The 23,290-nt window shown below is 46.8% G+C and overlaps 1 protein-coding gene across 1 annotated transcript in view; it reads left to right on the top strand.

Moving 5' to 3' along the window:
• The window catches only part of IGDCC3 (immunoglobulin superfamily DCC subclass member 3), a 93,951-nt gene extending 79,566 nt beyond the window's left edge, over nucleotides 1–14,385 (top strand). The window contains exons 8-14 of the mRNA XM_062501568.1: nucleotides 6,354–6,601; nucleotides 7,164–7,328; nucleotides 12,019–12,207; nucleotides 12,461–12,565; nucleotides 13,574–13,712; nucleotides 13,923–14,130; nucleotides 14,221–14,385. Of these exons, the coding sequence (XP_062357552.1) occupies nucleotides 6,354–6,601; nucleotides 7,164–7,328; nucleotides 12,019–12,207; nucleotides 12,461–12,565; nucleotides 13,574–13,712; nucleotides 13,923–14,130; nucleotides 14,221–14,385 (1,219 nt within the window). The remainder of the gene's footprint in view (nucleotides 1–6,353; nucleotides 6,602–7,163; nucleotides 7,329–12,018; nucleotides 12,208–12,460; nucleotides 12,566–13,573; nucleotides 13,713–13,922; nucleotides 14,131–14,220) is intronic.
• The last annotated feature ends 8,905 nt before the right edge of the window (nucleotides 14,386–23,290 follow it).

The following is a 23,290-nucleotide window of genomic DNA, read 5'->3' as shown; positions in this document are numbered from 1 at the left end:
TCAGCCTCAAAGACTGCATCCAATAAATATCTCATCCCTCGAGGTCCCTCAGATGTGAATTCCCATCACCTGATGTGTTGACGGTTTCTGGGCACATTAGCATTAAAGATCAGCCTTCTGCTGTGCCCTCTCCAGAGGTGGTTGTTATGTTTTGAAAATGCCAGCTGTGTGGGAACAAAATAGCCAATCGATGATTAGCAAAAAATCAAAAGCAGTTCTGGGATAGCAGATAATTGTTAATGAAAAATGCATGAAGGCTCAGGCATAGGGAATTGTGGGCTTTTCCATTAAAAGCTGTGAATAAAAATGACTGAAGGAGCTGACGATGGGGCTGCCTTGCTATGCAGCCCCTGGGCTGGGATGCAGCTGATTGCTGTCAGGGTGATGCTGTGCTGAGCCAAACTCTCAGAGAGAAGCTGATGGAGCCTTTTGGCCTTTGGTGAAGCCATCCCTGTGTCCAGCAGTGGCAGAGTTTGTTCCTCTGTGCTGACCAGAGATGCCCATGTTGCTCCTGGATTTATTCTGATTGATCATGATCCAAATGCCTGAGAGGTGTAAGTGGAATTTCTATTAAAATTCCCACCTGGCATCACCAGCCCATCCCAAAAGTGGAGTACTGCTGCAGGAGGAAGGTGTGGTTACTGGCCAAGTTGGACTTGTGTCAAATTATTTTATACATGGTCTTGCATAAAATTATGTTTCTAGGTTATTACTTCAAAATGGACAAGGAGGCATGAAATAGTCCCCAAATTTCCATTGTGAAAGGTTTATTGCTTTTCTTCCTTTGACCCAATCAGGTTCAGTGGGATAGTTTTCAGCCTGGAAGTACATCATACTATAGGGTTTATATTGCCATAATAGCAAGGGACAAAGGCCAGCATCTTCAGAGAAGGCACGCTCTCTAAATATTGATGTTCCAAAAAGATTATATTTACAAATTGTAATTAAGGGACTTTATTTGTTCCACCAGAAAAAGGCTTTGTTAGAATTTGGGCTCAGGTGGTATTCGTTCTGCTTAGTGACCTTTGAAAATTCTTCCTCACTGGTTTGCACTCATTTTAGTGCTCTGGAAATGTCTCACTTCCAGGGCCATGAATATTCAAGGCTCATCAGGGGAAATATTCCTTTGTAAACAAACATCAGGACAACTTTGCTTTTCTTGCACTTCTCATGCTGTTAAATCCCAATCCAGAAACAGAGAGGGGCCTTTAAGCACAAACATCCCAGCACTTGGGACCAGACAGCCCTTCTGGTACCAAACCCAGCCAAACCAGAGCTTTTCATTCACAAGGTGACTTTTTTTTCTGCAAACCCTGCATTAGCTGGGTGTGGAAAGGGATGTGTTTGTACGTCCCTTCAAGGTGCACACTCCCCACAAACCCTTCAATTTGTATGGTTTTGGCCCACATAAGGGAGGACAGGCAAGCCTGCAGTTCCTTATGCTTTGAAGATGGTTGTGATTGAGGGAAGGGTGCTCTATAGCAAATCATATTTCAGTTCCCAGAAGCATGACAAATAAGTATGTGGAGGGTGGGGATGTGAACCCGCTGCTCCTGATTTAAGCATAATTTATGGGTTTGACTATGGAAGGCACACAGAAATGGCCTTTGCAAGGAGGATCTCTGCACAGGTGTACAAAGCCCTCTAAGCAGTGGGGAATCAGCCTGATTTCTGCACCAAGCAGGGATCCTGTGCTGGGATCACACAGCCATATCCCACAAAAAGGACCTGCAGCAACCCCAGATCAGCCAATGGCAACAGGCATCATTCTTTCCCTCTCATGTGGCTGTGATTATTTTGCTACCAAGTTGCCTGTGTAATTTCTCTGTGTGCTGCCCCACTGAGCTGCTCTTGAAGTGCATCATCAGGAGTTTAAGTGTTTGTTCTAACTGTTGCACACAGCAAAATCCATCAGCAGAGAATGGTCCTTACATAGGAGGCTTCGAGGTAGGACTGAGCCCATAGTTGTTCAGCCTAAAATTAGTCTCTCCTAAATTAGGCCTAGGTATTTTTCTTCTCCAGTATCTGTGTTGCTTGCTTGCTTGCTTGCTTGGGAAAAGGTTTGGGGGACTTTCCATTTAGCAGCAGAGAGCTCTCCCACCTGTCTGAATTTGCAGTCCTACCAGTACAGGCTCTGCCCTCCCTTCCAGTAGCTTTCCTGAGATGTTTTGTGCTTCCCCATGGTCCTGAAGATGTAAAGACATTCTGCTTGCTGGGGCAGGATTCAATTAAGTCTGTGATTGTACTCTGTGGCTTATAAAAACAGCAACATCCTTCCAGAAGCTGCTCTTGGGTGAGTCTGAAATCACAAGATTGGGCTGGAATCCTGGCAAGTAGGCTGCAGTACCAGCAAAATCAAAATCAGTCCTTCTGCATAACCCAACCCAATTTCACCTAGGATGCTCTGTATGATATTTAATTTCTGGGTGTGTAAGAATATGCATATAGAGGGCTGGGAGTGATACGCAGTGTCCTTCTAGGTTGATGAGTGTCACTTTTCAAGCTTTGCACCTTAATTTCAGTCTGTATGAGGCAGCCTTCAGAATACAGGGCATTTCTGCAAAGCTGAGGGGCAGAGGCTCATTCCCAGCATGGTACAGGCCAGCAGCCCAGGAAGAGATCATTCAGTGCAGCACAGCACGACACAGGCCAGGACAAACAGAGCCAGAGCAGGGATGGGGCATCTGAATGTGGCACTGGTGGCTTTCTGTATCTGCTGGCACTCAGAATGCTGTCCCTGCTAGCCACAGCCTGCTCTCTGCATTAATTTCATCACACTCCCTCCTTTGTACGCCCGTGCGCGCACAGGCCGGTGCCCTCCCAGATGGGCCCCTCTTCTTTGTGCTGCTGAATCGATGAAGAGGCTTCCTTCAGTTCGCAGACTTTTTCAGAGGAGCCTTTGCAAAGCCGATCTCCGGTCACCGGCCTGGACCCCTGACCCGAGCCAGATCAGTCATCCTGCTTGCCTATGAACTGGGAAGACAGCTTGGGAATTCTGCGGCTTTCGAGCAGCGGAGGCCTCTCGTTTCAGCTTAGCCGGGTGTGAATCTGCAGCGGCTCCTCTCCCCACTTCCATCAATGCCTGTCAGGGCATTGTGTGGAGATGTGATGGAGCCCTCGCTCACCGAGCAGCTCTGGTGACCAGCAAAAGCCTTCTGGCATCTCGCCTCATCTGACGTGCTTGCGGCGCTGCCAGTCTGGCACTCGCGGGAAAGTTTTCCAGCAGCAGATGTCCCAGAGTGACAGATTTTTTCGTGTTGACAGGAAGAAATAAAAGGACACTGCATATTTCGGATGGCTGACGCACAGAGACGCTCTACGCCTTCTCACACGGCAACTACAGATTTTCCTTTTGTTTGAGCTTTCAAAAAAAAAAGAAAAAAGGCAAAAAACAACAAAACCTGGGACTGAACGCTGGCCCTTCTGCACCGCATCCTCCACATGCTGGGAGGTGATTCTCTTGGAGCTGGTGTTTAGATGCTGGGCATTGTGTTTGTCGTCTTCTCCATGCTCTCATAGCCAAAAATCCAGCTGTTTTAGTGTCCCACTGCCTACATATCTATAGATAATGTGGGCTCCAGGTAACTGATGGCCAAGGCTCTCACTGCACAGCACATCCAAACATAGCCAAGGAAATCTCAATTAAAATGAACTTTCTGAAGCCTGAAGCAAAGCCATCCGTGTCATGCCAACTTTGCAGAAAATACTGTATTTATTTCTTTTGACTTGACTGTGCATGACAGAGGCTCTGCTCAGCTCCAGGTCCCAGTGGCCAAGTGCCATTCTTCCAGGACCACTGGCATCCTGTGCATCATCTGTGTCCCACATCATTTTGCTCATCCCCAAATCTTCCCAAGAGAGAGAAGTCTTTGTCCCCAGAATCACAGCACTGCCATCAGGCTTCTTGCACTGCTTTTCAGCCTTGCTCCCCTCTTCCTTCCTCCACACCTTTTCCTCTCTCTAAGCAAAGCAAGTAAATGCACCTGGAAGTGGCAGAGCCTAAATGCTCCTTGGTCCAGAGCTACTCTGTGCTTGGGAAGCTTAAGGCTGCTCTTGACCTGAGTGCCAGCCAGCCCAGCCTTGCCTCTCTGGGTGCCCAGATGCACAGCAGCCACATGGAAATAATCCCTGCATTGACGGGGCAGAAGGAAGTGCTGCTGCTCCTTCCACACATCTGCTTTGTGCAGGGCTGGGAGTGCAGCTCTCAGATGGTGTAATCCTGCCTTCTGCCATCTGTCCTCACAGGAGTCAGCCCTTGTTGACACAGCTGAGCCACACATCGGGTCCTTCCTCCCCTCGCCCTCTCCCAGCTCTGCCTTTCTCCTTCCATTTAATCAGATACTTTGAGCCCATGGCTATGAGAGGAGCTTAGGGCTGATTCTAGAAAATCACCATATCAGCTGAAACCATCACATTTGATATTCCATTTACAATGTTTCCAAGGAAACAAAGGCACAGGACATAAATAGATGACTGTTAAACATTTGCTCACTCACCATGACCCCCGATAATTTGCAAGGCAGAAATAGGAATGTTAAATCAACAGTAATAATAAATTTTGATATAGGAAGACCAATATTTTGCTGCAATTAGAAGAAGCATTTGTTCTGACATACTGGCAGGCAGTGGCAGGTTATTTATCATTTTCACTTCCAATGTTCAGTTTTTCATTTACATAAAAGGCATCTTTGATTGTGGTTCCCAAAAAGCTGTGAAGTGTACCCTGCATCAGCAGGGATGCTTGGGATTTACTCATAGGCAGTCAAGTTCCAAGTCCACCTAGAATTCACTGCAGGAGAAGAAAATAATTCGTGTCTCCTTAGAATCAAGTAGTTGATGTAGATTTTGTTAGGTTTGGGTTATTTCTTAGAGAAAAGTAAGAAAAAGCTCACGTGAACTTCTGAAGTTTTCCCTAGGATGTCCTGTGTGTGAGAACACCCTCCCAGGACCAAAGGCATTGTAGACAGATTTTATCATAATCCGAGCTGCTGCCTGAAAGTTGGGTAAAAAACATCTCCAGTGTCAAATCTACCTTTCCAACTCCAGCTCAGAGCTGTACCCAGTGGTGACAGTGACCATCCCATGCCTTAGAAGGGAGATACACTTGGTATTTCTTTCTTTCTTTCTTTTTTTCTTTCTTTCTTTCTTTGGGAGGCCTTGTGTCTGATGGATTCACATACTGATTCATGTTATTGCTGGTTTGGCTTTGAGTGGTGCTTTCATTGATGGTCCATGTTTGTGAGCAGATGTTACCAAGAAAAGCTGCTTTGCACGTTCAAATGGCAAGACAGAGCTAATGTGGCACACAATTATTTCTGAGTCAGTATTCACTGGTGTTGTTTTAAAGATACTGCGTGCTGCAACCTTTAAGCTTGCCCTGAACTTGCTTCAGTTGTCCACAGCCATTGCTGGAGGTCCTGCAGTGCAGAAAGGGCCTCCAGTTTCATGTGGCCACATGTGCAAGGACTCTGGTTGTCCCTGTGCAGAGATGGGCACCATGCTCAGGAACATGCACATTTGGGAGGCTGGTACACGGCTGGCTTTTCCCCCTGCCTTAGGGATGTCTTCCAGGGTAGCCTGTCCTTCCCTGGATGTTGAAAACAGCATCTAAACCCGATATGGAAGCCCCCAAGAGCAGGCTGGAAGAAGTGTTCTGTTTTTTTCCCTGAAAGGCAGCAAGCTTTGATGCACCAGCATCAAAAATACACTCAGAGGTTCTGCAGACAAAACCTGTGACTTGCTCATAAGCTTTGGCTTTTGACTTTTGACTTTTGGCTTATGGTGATGGTGGTTCTGGAAGTGCAGAAGCGGGAGATGAGGCTATAACCCTGCTGGATAAATCAGCTAATCCCAGTGTTACCCTAAGACAGCTCTAATGTGCTATAATGCAATTAGAGCATCACCAGAGGGCTTTCTGGCTGTGTTTGATTAGACTTGGCTTAGCAAGCATGTGCAGTGCCTGGATGGGTGTCACTGGTGTGTACTGGAGCTAAGACAGTTAAAGCTGTTGTGGGTGTGTGGATGCACTTGCCACAGAGCTGGCTCTGTGGCATAGCTGGGATCTTCCTGAATCCACACCTTTAGATCCTGCTGGTCCCTGTCCCACCCTGTGGCCACATCTGGCTACACTTGAACCACAAGTATCTACAGGTTGAGACAGATAATCTGCCCAGTCATGGGTTCCAGGGAACAACACATCCATCTCCTGGACTTCACCTTCCCCAAAAGCAACAGCCCACAGCTTCCTGAGAGCTTTCTGTGGAAGCAGAGGCCATGGGATGCCCCGCCATAGGAACCAGCACGCGGACCGTGGCAGTCAGTGTGATGCTTGTCCCTCTCCTGTCCCCACACAGCACTCTGTCCATCTATGGGATCAACCAGGCGGATGAAGCTATCTACCAGTGCCTGGCCGAGAACAGCGCGGGCTCCACGCAGGCCAGCGCCCGCCTCACCGTGCTGTGGGCTGATGGGCTGCCCAGCCCTCCTCAGGGCGTGAGGGCAGAGACTGTCTCTGCAACCACCATTCAGGTGTCCTGGGAAAAGCCCCTGCAGAACACCAAGGAGATCATTGGCTACGTGCTGCACATCCGGAAAGCTGCAGGTATGGTGCTACATCCACTGCCCAGAGCACCCTCAGCCTTCCCATAATTTAGCAACACGGCCCACTAGGTAAAACTAGGTCTGCACTGTAGTGGTCCATGCTGCCTTCAGTGTTTTCCATCACCTCCCAGTTTTTGAAGGGCAGAGACGAGGCTTTAAATACACTGTAAAATACCTGCAAATGCTAAATATACCACTGTAAATATCAAAAGGGTGGGGAGGATGAAGCTGTATAGTCAAATCTTGCTGCTCATGTAGCTCTCTGGCAAAGCATGCAGAAATCGCATAATCAGAGAATCATAGAATGGTTTGGGTTGGAAGGTGCCTTAAGGATTATCCAGTTCCAACAAGGATCATCCAGTTCTAACCCCTGCCACAGGCAGGAACATCTTCCACTAGATCAGGTTGCTCAAAGCCAGTGGCCTTGAAATGTAAGCAGAAATGTGTGTGAATAGGTACATATCCACCCCAGGGACCAAAATTACTGCTTGCAACATCTATTTATTCTCTTTACTTCTTGCAAAGCCTAACACCGCTAAGTTTTTTCTCTCTTTGCATTTCAGATCCCGTAGAGATGGAGTACCAGGAGGCTGTTAGCAAGAGCACCTTTCAGCAGCTCGTGACTGATCTGGAGCCCTCAACCAGCTACAGCTTTTATATAAAGGCTTACACCTCCCGGGGTGCCAGCAAAGCCTCAGAAGTGACGGTGGTGAGCACGCTGGGCGAAGGTAAGGAACGCTTTGCACAGGGACCCTCAGATGCTGACACCCGCTGTGCGTAGCAGCAGCACCGCTCACCCCGACACCGCCCCGCAGCACCGTGCCACTGTAGCCTGTGGTGTTGCTGTTCCTTGTTCCTGCTGCTCCTCCTACTCTGGGTTATTGTGTAAAACTCACTTGTATCGTTGCAGGGGGGTTGACTGATTAAACACAGCATCGCCTCTCCCAGCCGATGTTGTAGCAGGGGGTGAGTGCAAACCTGCCTGGCCTTGTGCATTGCAGCTGCTCTGGGCTGTTCCTAAACTCCTTGCTAAATGCAGACTTCCTGCTCAAGCAGCGTCTCATCATCTTCCAGCAGCTCCGGTGCTCACAGCTCTTACTTGATAAGTGCCACACTTTTAAAGATTTGATTATTTTCTGCTCTATCCAGGGCAAATCACACTAGAGCTGAGCTGTCCTGACCTACAAATCCCTGCCCTGGAGCAGCTTTGTGTTTTAGTGGGAAGTTAGGGTAATCTCTAAGGCTTTTTTTTTCTTGACTTGGCCACCAATTAGCTTCCCCAGTAAGACAGTGGGTGTTTTAATATAGGACCCTTGCACGAAGGTAACAGGTAGAAACCACAGCCCCCATGTGATATGTCAGTCAGAATTGGAAGAATGTTTTCCTAGACAGTCATCTATTTCTGAATCGTGGCTTGCCTCAGATATGAAGACTAATTTCTTAAGAATCATTCTTACAAACATTCAGTAATTATGAATTTCCAGAAGAGAGGGCCTTAAGTGTGAGGATATTATTTAGGATAAAATGGAAGTGTGTTTTCTTCCAGGTAGGGGATCCAATTCTCATTCTGTTCTCAGCTCTTGCAGATATTTATCACAGAATTTAAGCAAATACACCAGTAAATCCTAGTTTGCTGGGTTGTTGCTCTGCAAGTTTATTTTTCTTGGTACTCTGTAGGGAATCAGTCACCCTTGGAGTTTGTGTTTCCCTCCAATTTAGAGGCAGAAGGATGGGCTAAGGCAAAGCTTGAAACTCCTTGACCCAGTGCTCTGAGTTCAGCCCCAGGAGCTGCAAGCCACCCATGCTCTATAGAGCTTGGTGACTCTGCAGCAGTCCAGGTCAAGTAAGAGAGGACTTTTTGTCATTATTACCTTCAATCATGACGGTAACAGTTAGGTATCTGGTAACAGGATCATAAATTTCCTGGCTCTCTGAATTTTCAAGGTACCTCTGTCCTGCTATCCTTTAAAAAAGGCTTGTCCTGTGTAACGAAGCTTCAGGAAATAGCTCCCTGTCCTAGATGGACAAGCTGACTTGGTTCAGATCACTCAACCCCAGCCTGCATTTGCCTTGTAGGAAGGTAAAAAGATATTTAAAAGCCCCAGTTCTGCCTTCATTTGTTCATTTTGCTTCACTCGGGTGCCCATTGCCTTCTGCTCACAGAGGAGAGAGCAGCTCAGTGAGCTATAGCCCAGTGGCTTTTGTCACCAAATTCAGGTTTCACTGCAGATTTGTCTCGTCTCATGGCCAAGTCGTTTCACCCTGTGCCCTCCCAACATGCACAGAAGAGCTGTGTCCCCCCTGAGCTCACTGGATCTGTGCTAACAGCCTCAGAAAAGGATGGATTTTCCAAGACGCCATATCTGGCAGCCAGGGACAGCTCAGTGGAGTCAGGGCAGCAGAGACGCTGCCAGCTGGAGACTGGTCTGGTACCCATGTTATGCTGGTACTGTTTGGATCAGGAATATGAGATGCTCCTCAGAAAACAGAGGAGCAGGGTTACTTTTTGGCCATCAGCTTCTCAGGGCTGGTAATACACTGAGAGCGTGCTTGGCTGAAGTCTCTGATGCTTTCTAGAGACACAGTGCTCCTTCCTTTGTGCCAGTGCTGATTTTGGATGGAAAGTAGAAGGGAAGATGCTGTGGAGAAGGGACTTGAGAGAACCTTGTCCTCCTCCATAAATCTCACTCTCTGGGAAGGCCCTCCTGCCTCCTCCCTGTCGTTCTCCTTTACGCCATTTCACAAATGCCGTGGTATTTTAAATCTCAAACGCTCTCTGCTTCATTAAGCAGCACACAGTCCTTGTTCTTGTCTTTTAATGCTTTTTAGGGTTTTCTCCAGGACTTTTTGACATTTCTCTAGGATGAAGACTGTTCCTTTAGTCATCTTCGGCTAAAGACGCCTTCAAGAAGAAAGTTGAAATAACCTGGGGAAAATTCCAAACAGCACGGAAGAGGAAAACAAGTATCCCAGCCCTTAGCATGAGGGAGATGCCTCATTTATATTAGCTCCATATTATGTCTAATATATACTTCTGTGAAGCACCTATCTGCTGGTGTGTGTACATATATTTACACACAGATAGATTCCATTGTATACACTTATTTGTGTAATCACATTATAAACAGCACGTGCATTCTGCGAGTGCATATACTTATAATCAGTATTATACATATATATATACTCAAAGTTTGAATAAATACGATATATTCCATATTTTGTAGGAGAGATATTCTTGTGGTTTTTATTAAATGTAAGGCTCTGCAACCATAAAATAAAGCCAACTCTTCACAAATCAGGATGGCCCACATCAGTGTTTCTTTATCCATGGGATAATGTGATAATTTCCCTTTCTGTGGTGTTTTCACCCGTGGCTGGGAAAGTGATGCTTTAAGCAAGGGTCCAACTTCTCAGAGCGGGGATTTTGCCCTGGAGGGAATTGGGAAAATAAGAAAAAAAGGAGTATTTAATTGGATTGCAAAAAACCACAGCCTTGGGAGGAATGGCACATTCTGATATAAATAGAATTTACTCTGTGTTTTGCACCCAGGAATTGTTAAGTTAACCTTCCCAGCAATGAAATGCACATCAGAATAAATCCTATCTAGAAGGAATACAACTCATTTTTTTTTCCATTGGGCAGCACTCAGGCAGGATGAGATCTCATTAATGTGACCCAGGACACTGGGTCTTTCCTCCTGAATCCATGTGGAGATACATGGCAGTCTACAAGGAGGGACTTGTTCATCTCCATGGGCTTATTCAGAGCAAAGTCCCTGCAACCTGAAGGAGGGCATCACTTTGGGAAGAGACAGGATTGCCCAGACCCTCCTGCTTAGCTGGAGAGGCATCTGTCTTTCCTCTAAATTTCCTCATGGGAAAGCTTGAGCTCTCAGTACCCAGGAAAAGGCAAACAGTTGTGCTGTGCAGTTTTACTGTTTAACTGAGGAAATGCCCCTTTTAGCTCTCATCAGTCTTAGACTGACATGGCTGCGTTTTATCTGCTTTTCCTCATTGCTCACTAATGGTTGTGCTGAATTCTGCCAAAGGCCGAGTTTGCACTGCTCATCCTTAGAGACCCTTTGGGAAGAAACAAGCCAGAAAGCAGCTTTGGTCCAGTGCAAGCCCAGCAAGCCTTATATATTAGAACTGCTGAGCTCGTAATCGTGTAGCATTGGAAAAATAGCTCTACCTCAAAGCCTGGAGGATGCTGGAGAAGTAGAGCTGTTCTTCTGGATGATTTTGCTGTAGAGTGAGCTGAACTTGGTGCCTGGTGCCCAAAAACTCTTCTCCCTCCTGGTGCCAGTGCTGGAGCAGAGCCCTGGGCAGGGCAGAGCCTGCAGCACCTCATGCTTTGCACCTTCTGGATGGTGCCAAAGGCTGGGGAGAGTTTAGCCTGGGGGTGTTTTCTTCAATATGAGGAAGACAAACACAGTGAAATGTCCTGCTGAGACACATCTGGTATTGGTGTGATCAGTGTAGGAGGGAGGGAGGGAGGGGGAAACAGGGACTGTATGCCCCAGTGCTGCTCAGAGCACGCGGCTGGGCTTGGGGCAGAGCCAGCTTTGGAAAACCCAGGTATTGCAAGAAAATTGGCTTTAATTTGCAGATCTTTGTCTCTCAAGCAAGACCGATGGGGCAGGATGGGGCCAGGCAGCTTTTTGGGGACCTGGAGAGGGAATGGTCTGACCCCCTCTGCAGCACACCCCAAGAATAAGGGCAGGGTTGTGGGGCATTGACTGGAGCATGTTCCTGGTGGACTTTCAATCAGCAGCAGGGACATCTTCCCAGCTAATCTCCTGTGTGCCCCTCAGGCCAGGTAAGTGCCTGCCTCCCAAAACATGCCAGTCAGAGTTGTGCAGAGATCTCTGGCTGCTCAGCTGCTTAGGGCTGTTGAAGATGCCCTGGTTCTCTCCTGAGTCCCCAGCACGGTCACAAATCTCCCTCCTAAAGCTGATGGGGAGAGCAAACCCTCTGCAAGCCAGTGCAGATACCTAGCACACTTTTAAAACGGATGTCTCCAGCTCCATCCCTTCTGATTCCTTCCTCCCAGGTGGATTAATCACTCTGAAAGGTCTGTGCCTCAGGGTGAGGGCAAAAAAAATGGTATTTGAGAATGCATTGTCAAAGTCACTGCATTCCTGCCCTGACCCGGCCAGACTTGAGCATCATATTGCAGCCAAAGTGTAAAAGTAGCTTCTGCTTGCTCATCTGAGCAGAGGGAACCCTTGAAAATTCCTGCAGCTCCCTGAAGAAGTTCAAAGCTGTTAAACCATATTCTGGTCTGCTCAGATTTTTCTCAGTCTCAGCTGGCACATTCTTTGGTGCAGTGACTGCAGGGATAGGCTGCTGGGGAATTTCTCATCACGCAGACTGAAAAAGCACATGCAACCCACTGTCTTTCTCTCTCTGTTTCAGTCCCAGCTATGCCATCCCTCTTTATTAAAGTCATTAACAGCACCACCGTGCAGGCAACATGGGAGCCCTCCATCAAACTGGGCCAGCACGAAGGCTTCAAGCTGTATTACCGCAAAGTTCACCTCTCCCAGTACACAGGTCCAGTGCTCCTGGCCAGCAACGTCACAGCCTACAACATTACCCACCTGGGTGAGTATGATGACACCTTGATCCATGTCCTCTCCCCACCCTGTCGTGATTAGCAGGAAGAGAGCTTGAATGTGTAGCCCAACCCCTAAATGCTGCAGCTCTCCTCCAGATTTTGTGGGTGCATTCCCAGCAACAGGTACTTGTTTGCAGCATCTTGTATTTGGTAAGATGTTCTTTTCCCAGATAAGCATCACTGGGGGAGATAAGGCTCATGGTTATACCAGAACTATCCCTCTTGTGTCCCCCTGGGCAGACGCATCGGTGGTGTACGAAGTCAAGCTCCTCGCCTACAACCAGCACGGGGATGGAAACTCCACTGTCCGCTTTGTGTCCCTGAGGGAAACTGTGGAGAGGACAGGTGAGATGGGACCTGGGTCTCACTGCTGGTTTGGGAAACAGTTCTGCAGGAAGGTGGTAAGGCCAAACACATCCTGTGTGCCCCCTGTGGCATTACTCTCATCTCACCTTCAGACACTCATTTATTTTCAGCATCACAAATAATGCTGAGGCAAAACTCTGCAGGGCTGGAAGCACCTGGATGTCTGGCTTTTTTACCAATGGGGAGAAGACAAACCAAATAGTTTGCACATGCCAGGTTTGTCCCGTAAGCTTGAGACAGAGGTGAGGCTATGAACATGAACAACACCCCGTGCGTAAGGTACCAGCTGTTGTCCTGAGGTGAGATGTGGTGCACTGAGCATCTCTGCTCTCCTGGAGCTCTCCTGATATTTTGGCCTTCACTGGTCAAAGGGAGGACATGTGGCTTTGGAAAGGGAAATGGCTGCAGAGCATGAGCCCTGTATTATGTGGCAGCCAAGGAGAAACCTCTAGAGGGAATCTCTTAACTGATCACACCTTTCATATTCATCTATGTGTAAAAAAATCCTGCTGCTCTTGGAAGCCTTTTAAGCCTCCAGTGGGAATATCTTCAAGAGATAGTTATTACTCTTCTGTCTGTGCTGGAGTAAATACTAATCTTGTTGGCATCTGTCTACTCTATCAGGGTTCAGCCTGTTCTGTTGTGGTGGCTGCCTCTTACCTCCCATTTTAGCATGGCATACTGCAAAATTTAACATAAGAGTGGTTTTTTATTTTCATTAATTGTGTCTAATGGCAGTAGCCAGGTAATGGGGCTGGTTCACTACAGATGTTCCAGTCCTGTGCTTGCTATGTCTCCCTTCCTGGGGTGCTGGGAGCAAGGGAGGTGCATAGGCAGACAGCAAACCCCTGTTTCCCCATGTGGTTCTCCTCTTCTGTACACAGCTCCCAGCACTGCCCAAGGTTCTGACTATGGCTCTGGGCTCCCCAAAAGCCAGAGGGGCAATAGAAGAGTAGCACCACTGACCTCTCCTCCTTTTCCTGGCAGTGCTGAATCCTCCCTGTGACTGCATGAAGGACGAGCAGAACAATAAAACCTCCACAACCGGCATCATCATCGGCATCCACATCGGCGTCACGTGCATCATATTCTGCATCCTCTTCCTTATGTTTGGATACCGAGGAAGGTAGGGATGCTCATGCCACTGTTCACAAGGGGTGGTGGTCCTGGGTACTGTGGGTGTGCCCACCTGAGTCTCACATCCCCAGTTCAGTGTTGGACTTTATAGGATGGATTGAAGGATGAAGGAATGTACCACAGGGATAAGGCAAATGCCAGATGGGGGGAAGGAACAAAATAAACCACCTCTCTCAGGCTCTATCTCTTTATTTTTCAGGCTGCTGATGTGCAAAAACGTGCAGGAGCAGCTGTCAACCCCTCAGATTGCCCGGAGCCAGCGGAGTGCCACCGGCCTTATCCTGAACGGGGCCACTCGTAGGGACAGGGACGACCGTGACTTGAACGGAAAGCAGCTGGATATGAATGAGCTGGAGAGGTTATTCCCAGCATCCCCGTCCCAGGAGCAGCAGGAGAAGGGAATAACAGTAAGTCCAGCAGGATGGGAGCACACCTGCATTGTGTGTGCATTGGGAGCTGTCACTGTCACTGCATTGTCCCCTTCTCTCTCTCCCCAGTTGTCTCACAGCCTGTCAGCCCCCCACGACGAAACCCAGATCTCCACACTCCCTCTGGATGAATTCAGCATCATTGAGGAGCAGCCAGACCCCCTCCCAAAAAACCCCCATGGCAGCAGTCCTGCTGCTCCAGCTCCCGACCACGGTCCTGCCAATGAAGGATAAAACTGCCAAGACTCGAAGCCTCTTGTAGGAGTTACCAGAAACCAAACCCACGGCTGGTGATGTCTTTACGAGTTGTCAATCTCAGGTCAATTGAAGATTTCTACGTTCTGATTGTTATTTTTTTGTTTTGCTTTATTTTTTTATATATATATAAATATATATATATATATATATGTATACAGCCTTTTGGAAACTCTGTGAAGCTTATCTTTCTGACCTCTCTCGAGCCTCTCATATGTCTCTTCCAATGACGGCTCTCTGGAGACTGGTCACAATGGATTTTCCCCACAGCTGCTACCTAACAGACTCCTTGGCAGAGTTTGGCAAACTCTCCAGTCTCTGACAGACTGGAGATATGGTGGAGCCCCCATCTTTTGGCATCCCAAACTTTTTCTTGATTAGCAGCTTTAGGACTACTTTTTGGATCTAATTTTTATTTCCAGAAGACTGGATTTGGAAAAAACCTTCTAACTTGACTCCAAAAATTGAGGCCAGGAAGGCTGTCTCTCCATGGATTTGATGATTTTGTACACTTTCGCTATTTCTCAGGATACTTTTTTTGCTGATTGACTCTAAATAATATGAAAAAAAAAAAGGAAAAAAAAAAGAGTGTGTGTGTGTGTCAAAGGATGCCCGAGGGCTACTGAAAGACTTGGACAGACAACCCAAGTGAACTCAGAACCTACCTCAACCGGAATGAATGTCTTCTGGGAAGCAGAAATACCTGTGTCTTCCTTCATGTTCAAACAAACAAGTAGAGTAGCACTTGGTCAGTACAAGCATGGTCCTACCTCAGCAGTCACGCTCTGTACCCGCCACCTTAGTGGCTTCCTTGTTGTTGTTTCCATGTAAAGCACTTCCAAACCTTTGAAAGCAATGTTCTACCTCAAGCGTGAGTGAAACTCGTGTGTGCATATGTGTATGTGTGTGTGTGTGTGTGTCTCTCCTCCCTCTCCCCCAGTTCCTGCCTCTCCCACCCAACCCCACATGAAGCGTGATGCTTCACTGGTGTTATGAGCTTTACTTTTGGGGGCTCCGGTGTGATTTTGTGTGGCAGAGATTCGTGTTGTGGTTTTTTACTTTAAAGATTGTTGGGGCTGTCACAGACAAGCAGCGTGATGCCCTGTGGTTCCCTGGCACCACTGCCTTTCCAGGGCTGATTTGGGCACTGGTCCATCCTGGGTTTGAAGGGATGGGGTGCTCAGATGCCAGTGCTGGGGCCAGGGCACCCTTCTGCCCCATCAGTGTGCTGCTCCTCAAGGCTGATTACCAGCAGGATGATCTGTGGCATGTGCTGGCATGAGCAGCACAACACACCCTTGGGAGGTGGGAATCTGGACATCACTGTCTTGTCCCAAAGCCCACCCTGCTAACCAGGAGCACCCAATAAAGCACTTCCAGAACCCCTTGAGATGCTACTGAGCTGCCCCCAGCTCCTCCAGCACCTGTCCAGCCACAGGAGAACATCCAAAGGATGAGTGGAGCCAAAAAAGGCTCAGTTCCCTGTGAGGGACAAGGCAGGGAGGATGCTGGAGGATGCCAGAGCTGCCCCTTCCCCATGCCCAGGGTGGGCAGAGGAGCTCCTGACACCAAAGAGAGGGTTTGTCCCCTCCAGAGATCAACCACCAACCTGACACTGTGGAGGTTGGGTTGCATGGTTCAGCCTTGTGAATCAGTGTTTGACCAGCATCATCCATGGGTGAGATGGAGGCACACACAGGGGACAAGGACACCAGGTGCCAGCTGGTGCCAGAGGGCAGCCCTTTCCCTGCTGTGTGAGGTGGTTAAATCCAGGCAAATGTGAAGGTTTGATCTCTTTGTGTAGGTGGTGGCAAATCAAACGTTGCTGTATTTGCAAGGACAGTGAAAGGAATCAGGAAAGGAAATGAATTTAAGTTTAAAAAAAAAAAGTATTAATTGTATTTTTTAAAATGGTACCAGTGGGAGAGTCCCTTGTGTCAAAAACACCCCCATCACCCGCCCAGCTGGCAGTGGGATGCAACCAATAAATAGTGTAAATAGTACAATATACAGGAGGCTGAGCAAATGCCTCTTCCCTGAGCTGAGTCCTGGTGCTGGGCAGGGTTACCTGAGAGCAGAGCTCTGTCCTTCCATATCACCTCATCCATCTTGGCCCAAGAAGATGCAATGGCATCAACCTCAAGAGCAAGGAGCTGTTCAGGCTCAGTGTTCCCAGCCCTCTTCCATTAAAATTCCTCCTCCTGTAGACATCATACAAAACAGAAAAGATGCAAAGGGTTAAATTCTGGCATTAACACCCTTAAACAGCCTATCCCCACCCCACCAAAGAGGCTAAATGGGCTGTCAGATGATCCCTGCTCACACCTGTGATGCTGGACCTGGAGACAGCCTGGGAAGGGACTGTGGGGGGATGCTGCTGTGTGAGACCAATAGCACAGCCCACCCCATTGCAGGAGCCAGAGGATGCCAGGGTTAGGGGAAGGAAGGAGGGAGGAGAAGACACCAAAACAGCTTGAGTTATAACCTCTTATCAAAGACAACCCAATCCTCTCCTGCCATCCCACTCCCACTCCAGCCCAGTTTTTAATTGTTTTTTTTTTTGTGTGTGTGTGTAACACCGCCGTTCACATTGAATAAGTACTGTTGCCAAAGTGAACACAGAACCTAGAGTAGTGTTCAGCTCAGACTTCCTGGAGCTGTGAACATGCTATTAATTTAATATCATATTATTGTGATATTGTAATAGTAACAAGTATTTGTCACTACTTCCTTTTATTAAAGGGAAATGCTGTGCCATTGACTAGTTGGAATACAATAGTATGTCAAGAATAGAGTTTTTTCTTTTGTTGTTTTTAAATAATGCAGAAACATGGTGGCTTAAACCAGTGCAGATTCTGTGTTGGTTTGAGATGGCTGAAGATGGATGTAAATCTTTTAAGACTATTTTTAGATGTTTAGCTTTTCCTGTTTTTTTGGGGTTTCTTTTCTGCTTTTGTTAATTCGTACCACTGGGACCTAACACAGACAGTTGGGGCAGCTCAGTCCCTGAAGGGATGAGGCTGAAGTCTGGTGATTCATGAGATCCATGGTCTTCCCTAAATTATCTAAGTCCACCAAACTAGGCAAAAAAACCCACTCAAAATTACATATTGGCTTTATGCCTCTAGCTGCTGCTAAGCTGGAAAAGCAACATGTAACAGCCTCACTCACTGTACTGCAGTGCTTGAACAGTGCTGGAGGCAAAGCTGTCCCAACCCAAAACTTGGGAAAACATCACCTAGTGTATGTCTGGCCCTTAATCTATGAAATGAGAAGGAAAAAAAGAATTTTTAAAAACGATGTGTTTGGTTTCAGTGTGGGCAACAGTCTGTCCTTTGTTCATCCAAACTTCTGCCCTGGTTTTGAAGGAAACTGATGGAATTTTATTCTGTGTTTGGGGCACAATTGTACTCAAGTAGACAAGTTGTACTCCTGTAGACACATTGTATTTGGGTGGATATGGGACAGCAGATCCCCATGTGTTGCAGATGTGGGGCTGTGCCACAGGAAAGGGGTCAAGGCATCATTTGATGTCCCCAGAGCAGAGGCTGAGGCAGCCAGACAGTCCCTGGGTGTTCCCAGCGCCTTTCACTGGCAGCGCTCACCTGCCAGCCAAGAGCAGCACTCCCTTCGCACTCCTCTACACACCACAACATTTAAGGAATAGCTTGACAGGTTTTTTCTTCCTTTTCTTTCCCCCCACTTTTTCCTGATGATAAAACCACTGGATGAGGGGCAGGTGTTGGATACAGCACAAAATGCTGGAAACTGCCCGTGTTTGGGGTAGGAATCTCCTCCTATAGTATTTTTCAAATAATTACATTAATTCAACCTGTTGCCTTTTCTCAGCTGATCCCAAAAAACCTCTTGTTTTCTGGCTGTGGTGAGATGGAATTATGGGAAGGAATAAATATCTTAAAAGCTGATTTTTCTTTTTTTTTTTTTTTTTTTTTTTTGTAACCCATAATGGGAACAAGCTATTCTTGGAGATCTCAAGTTAACCAGAGATGGCTGCTTCCTCAGGGATAGTGTCCACATTGTCTTTAGTTGAACAGGGAATAGTTTTATGCTGTGACAGGGTATTTTCACACTGTTGGATTCAGGTATTTATTTGTCTACCATTATCTTTCTTCTTCCTTGTTTTTTAAAGGTGCTGATATATTTAAGTGCTCGACCAGTTTGGGAATTTTTAAGCTTCCACCCAAAATTATACAAAGGGACTGTAGGTTTTAAGTTGGCAATAAAAGAGGAGAGAAGCTACGAAGTGTTGTTGCCTCTGGATAGTGAAGGGAAGAGTTTTTCTACCTGTGGGGGTGTTCCTCTGGGATAACCATCCCATGGCATTTCAGGGGGGATCACTGCAGTGTCCGAGCCCTCTCTGACAGCACTTAAGTCTGGGAACATTCATTTTAAAAAAGGAAATTAAAAGCTTCTGAAAACAAACGGGGGGAGCTTGTCACTTCATCTGTGCAAACAGCGTGTGGAAATCTATCCCTCCCTGTGCGTGCCGGAGCAGGCAGGTTACAGATCCCATCCAGCAACTTGATGCTGGCTCATTTGTTTCCCTCACCCAGCAAATTAAAGAAAGGGAAAGGAAAAGGAAGGTGCCTGGGCTGGAGCAGCAGGCAGGGAGATGGGGATGAGTGAAGCACCAGCACCCCCAGCTGAAAGCACTGCTGGCACAGGGCCATGGCACTGAAACCCCCTGGAACACTCGGAATCAGGGAAATGGCTCCAGGTTTACTCCAAGAGCAGAGCCTGGGCTTGGGCATCGTGTGGGAAGAAGGGAAGGGGCCGGTGCGAAGCCCAGCGAGTTGGGGACAAGCCTGATTTCACAGGGCTTTGGGTCAGGGTCTGACTCAAAAAGCAAAGAGGGATTTGTAATTTGATCCTATTTCCATCATGTAAACCTGCAATATCTTTACGTTTGTAAGAAAGTCATAATAAAACCAATGCTAAACCTTTGTCCCAGTCCTTTTTGGGAATCAACTGTTAGGAATAATACTAAAAACCCAAATTGCAAAGCACTTTTCTACTGTTTATTTTCTACCTTTCTTACTTTGAACTGTCTTGATATTGAAATCCCACTGATCCCATGATTGTTAGCTCTGTATTAAAAAAATAAAAATAAAACCCAGGTTTTTTTGTAGTTTGCTCTGTTTAGATTTTAGCCTGTGGCTACCTGTACAAGAAAAATAAAACTAGAATAAATAAGCCTGTGTGGAGCTTTTCTTTTCACATTCAGGGCTGTGGTGTGGGGATTCAGGGTAACTTGGGGCATCACCACTTCAAGTGGATGGCGATGAATCTGGCTCCTCTCAAAGAGCAGCTTCCAAGATTCAGCATTTTAAGGGCTGAACAGTTTTTATTTTGATGCTTTGCTCATAAAACTTCAGCCAAGCCATCAGCAGAGTCCTGCTGGAGCATGGGGGCTCTTTGGGAGCTGGGTGAGATGAGACCTCCAGGGTCACAGTGTGATACCCGTGCTTAGAAGTGCAAATCAATTTCCAGTTAATCTTGGCTCTCGCTCACCTATTGCTGCAGCTGCTTTTCTCACTGCCTGCAGTGCTAACAGGCCAGCACCTATAAAGGGTGGGAGGCCCTGGCACAGGATGCCCAGAGAAGCTGTGGCTGCCCCTGGATCCCTGGAAGTGTCCAGGGCCAGGTCGGATGAGGCTTGGAGCACCCTGGGATAGTGGAAGGTGTCCCTGCCCATAGCTGGGGGTGGGAATAGAATGATTGTTAAGGTCCCTTCCAATCCAAACCGTTCCGGGATTCTAAGGTGTATCCTTGCCCCAAAATGAGCTGTGAACCATGAGCCATCCTCCTGCCACTGTCCCATGTGCTGCTGCTGCCCTCGATGCCAAGGTACAGGCAAAGTAGAGGCTGTGGGGAATAAACGAGCGAGATTGAGCCCAGCAGCCCTTTCTAAAGGGGTTTCAATAAGCAGGTGAGTGAAAAGTCGCTTCAAGCAACTCCCCAAAGCTCTCGGAACTTTGCAGCATGGATTGTCTAAATATATACTTCATAATAAATACCAGCATAAAAACTGATTTTATTTCCCCGTGGCAACGCAAGAGGTGAAAAAAAGATCTGAGTGGGCTCACTCAGGGGATTTTCATGTAAGTTCAGTGAAATCTGGTACTGCAGATAGCAGCTGCAGAATCAAGGTAATGTATAGAGCTTGTGGCTTTCATTAAAAAGGACTTTCCCTGCCTTCATGGCAATAAAAAAAGGTTTGACAATATTAATCTGAAGTCTTAGAAACTAAAGAAATAAAAAAACCCAAGCAATACGTTTAAATCACTTTGATTTTGGGCTGTTGGAAACATTAAGAGCCCTCAAAAAACCTTACTTGAGTGCTCAAAATTGTCTTTAATAGAAGCAATCTCCTTTTGACCATGTGCATCCAAATTTATGGTGGAAACATCTCAAATCAACTCTTCAGCTACAGAAACGCTAAAAAAAATATTCAGTTGGGTGTTTTCAGCCCCAAAAACCATGTTCCTGCTTCAGATTTCACTAGAGAAGATGTTACTGATAATGTCCTAGTTATAATCCTGCCAACACAGGGAGAATTTATAATATCCCATAAAGCCCTAACTATCGGAAAGGTCATTTTGGTGTCAATACCACTCGGGCATCACCGCTTCATTTGCTGACACTTTTACAGAGCCATGCTTGATTCTAGCACAGCTCCTGTAAAACCTTTACAGCTACGGCCTAAGCCTCCAAAAATCATCTTAAAAATCAAGAGCTGCAATATCTTCATCAGCAGGTGCAGGTGGCTTGGAAAGGCTCTGCTCTCTTTCAGTGTGGGGTTCCCCAAAACCCCAGGTGAGCACCCCAACCCCCCTGCTCCAGAGGGGTTTAATCATCAGATCTCATCGCCACCCTGCTATTCCCAGCACCTTCAGACCCCCCCAGTGCTCGCTGCCTCGGCTAAATTAAAAGTCTTCTAATTTCATACAAAATTACCAAACCCTTGCCTTGCCCACAAAGCCATTTCCTTAGTGCTAAAATAGCTAAATTAGTCTTGCTCGGCCTCCTAAAGGAGCTTGTCTTGTTTATTGAGCGATAAATATAAAGGTACAGTAACTAAATTCATCAGTCCCTAAACGCAGCCGTTGGGAATGGCCATTTCCACCATCCAATCTACAGCTGCATGAATATTTCAGAGTCCTTTTTCCCTTGGGTGCTCGCCTTATCTCTGGAGCCTAGATATTATTTTCTGCTTTTCAGCTTTTTGGATGTATTGGAGGAAATGTCATTATTTGGACCTGGGTGGATTACAGTTGACTTTCCTAAGCCAATTTATATTGGCAAGCTGCTGTTTTTAAAAACCCCTATAAATCACTCCCATGAATTTTAATAATATAACGTGGTTTCAAACATGCTCCCTTAATACGTGACACACTATTACAGCTGGCAATCGCTCCTCGGGTTGTGAACTCCGTTTTACCACCACCTTCAGCAAGTGCTGTGGGGACAAACGATGCCTCAGCCAGAATCATGGAAATACCCATTCCTGCCCCAAATACCTTGTCACTGCAGTGATTGTGGCTTATCTGTGAGACCTTAAAGATGCTGGTGCAGAAATTGTGGGGATTAGGAATATTTGCTGATTTTTCCCTAAATAAAGAGTTAAGATGCACATCCAGAGTGCATCTCCAGGCTGGGATTTGTGGCTCCAACTGGTCCAGAAACTCCCACAAGTCTATGCCTCCTCATCACCTATAGACTTACTCTGATGAGCTCTGTCCTCTTCTTGTGCAAATTATATTAATTTTATTCCCATCCCCATTGCAATAACTCTACGGTGTCTGCCAGTTCTCAAGGGGTGTCTGTCAGTGGAGAGTGGTCTCCTGGGCAGAAGAATAAGGGCTTAGAGGGATAAGGAATAAAAGCCAGGGCAAAGGAGAGACCTTGGAAGACCTTCGTCCAGGAACATCTGTGCTTCATATGGAGGAACTGATAATGGGGTTTGATGCCCCACTGATGGCACTGGTAATGTCCCCACCGGAGACCTGCCTGTTCACGTTGCCTGGTGTTAGTTGTACAGAACCAAAATGTTACGAATATTCCAACCCTGGACGTGTTCAAGGCCAAGTTGGAGCAGCCTGGTCTAGAGGAAGGTGTCCCTGCCCACCAGGGACTTGGAACTGGATGGTCTTTAAGGTCCCTTCCAACCCAAACTAGTCTCTGGTTCTGTGACTATCTTTAAGGATTTTTAAGGGATAGACTAATTGCAGGCTGGGGGAAGAATAATGATCCAGACTTTGCTTTTTGGCTTCTGAAAGCAGTGAGGGCTCCCCAGCACAGGATGCAGCAGGATGGGGGTAAAGGGGCTGCAAAGACCTCCTCAGACCCTGCCACTGCCTGCTCAGCCGTACCCAGCACCACTGAGACCCAAAGCAATCCCTGGTTTAGTATTCTTGGGAGAAAAAAAAAAATCCCGTTTGTGCAGGGAGCAAAGAGGCTTTTCAAAGGCTTTTGCTGTGATGATTTCCCCTGCAATGTTGTCACGTTCATCATTAATCTATTTTTTCCCTTTTCTGTAACTTAACCTGCGACAAGCCGACATTGTAAGTGCTTGATTTTCCAAGAATAAATTACAGTTTCATAAATGGTATTTTGCTTCACTGCTCAATTTGCAAGTGAAATGATGCCAATTGCTTTGTTCACAGGATTTTATCTAGCACGAACAATACCATCCTCAAGATTTATTTATTTTTTAACCCTCAAGTTATTTTCAGAGCCTATATAACAGGAATACATGGAAAAGTACATGACAGCCCATATGTTCTGGCATTATTGACTAACCATGAGCAGATACAAGGGCCCACGTGTCCATAAAACACTGATCTAGGAATGAGATGTCACA

This window comes from Cinclus cinclus, chromosome 13 (assembly GCF_963662255.1).
Source record: "Cinclus cinclus chromosome 13, bCinCin1.1, whole genome shotgun sequence".
NCBI lineage: Eukaryota > Metazoa > Chordata > Aves > Passeriformes > Cinclidae > Cinclus > Cinclus cinclus.
Note: the sequence above shows the minus strand (reverse complement) of the source record. Positions and strands in the feature narration are given on the sequence as shown.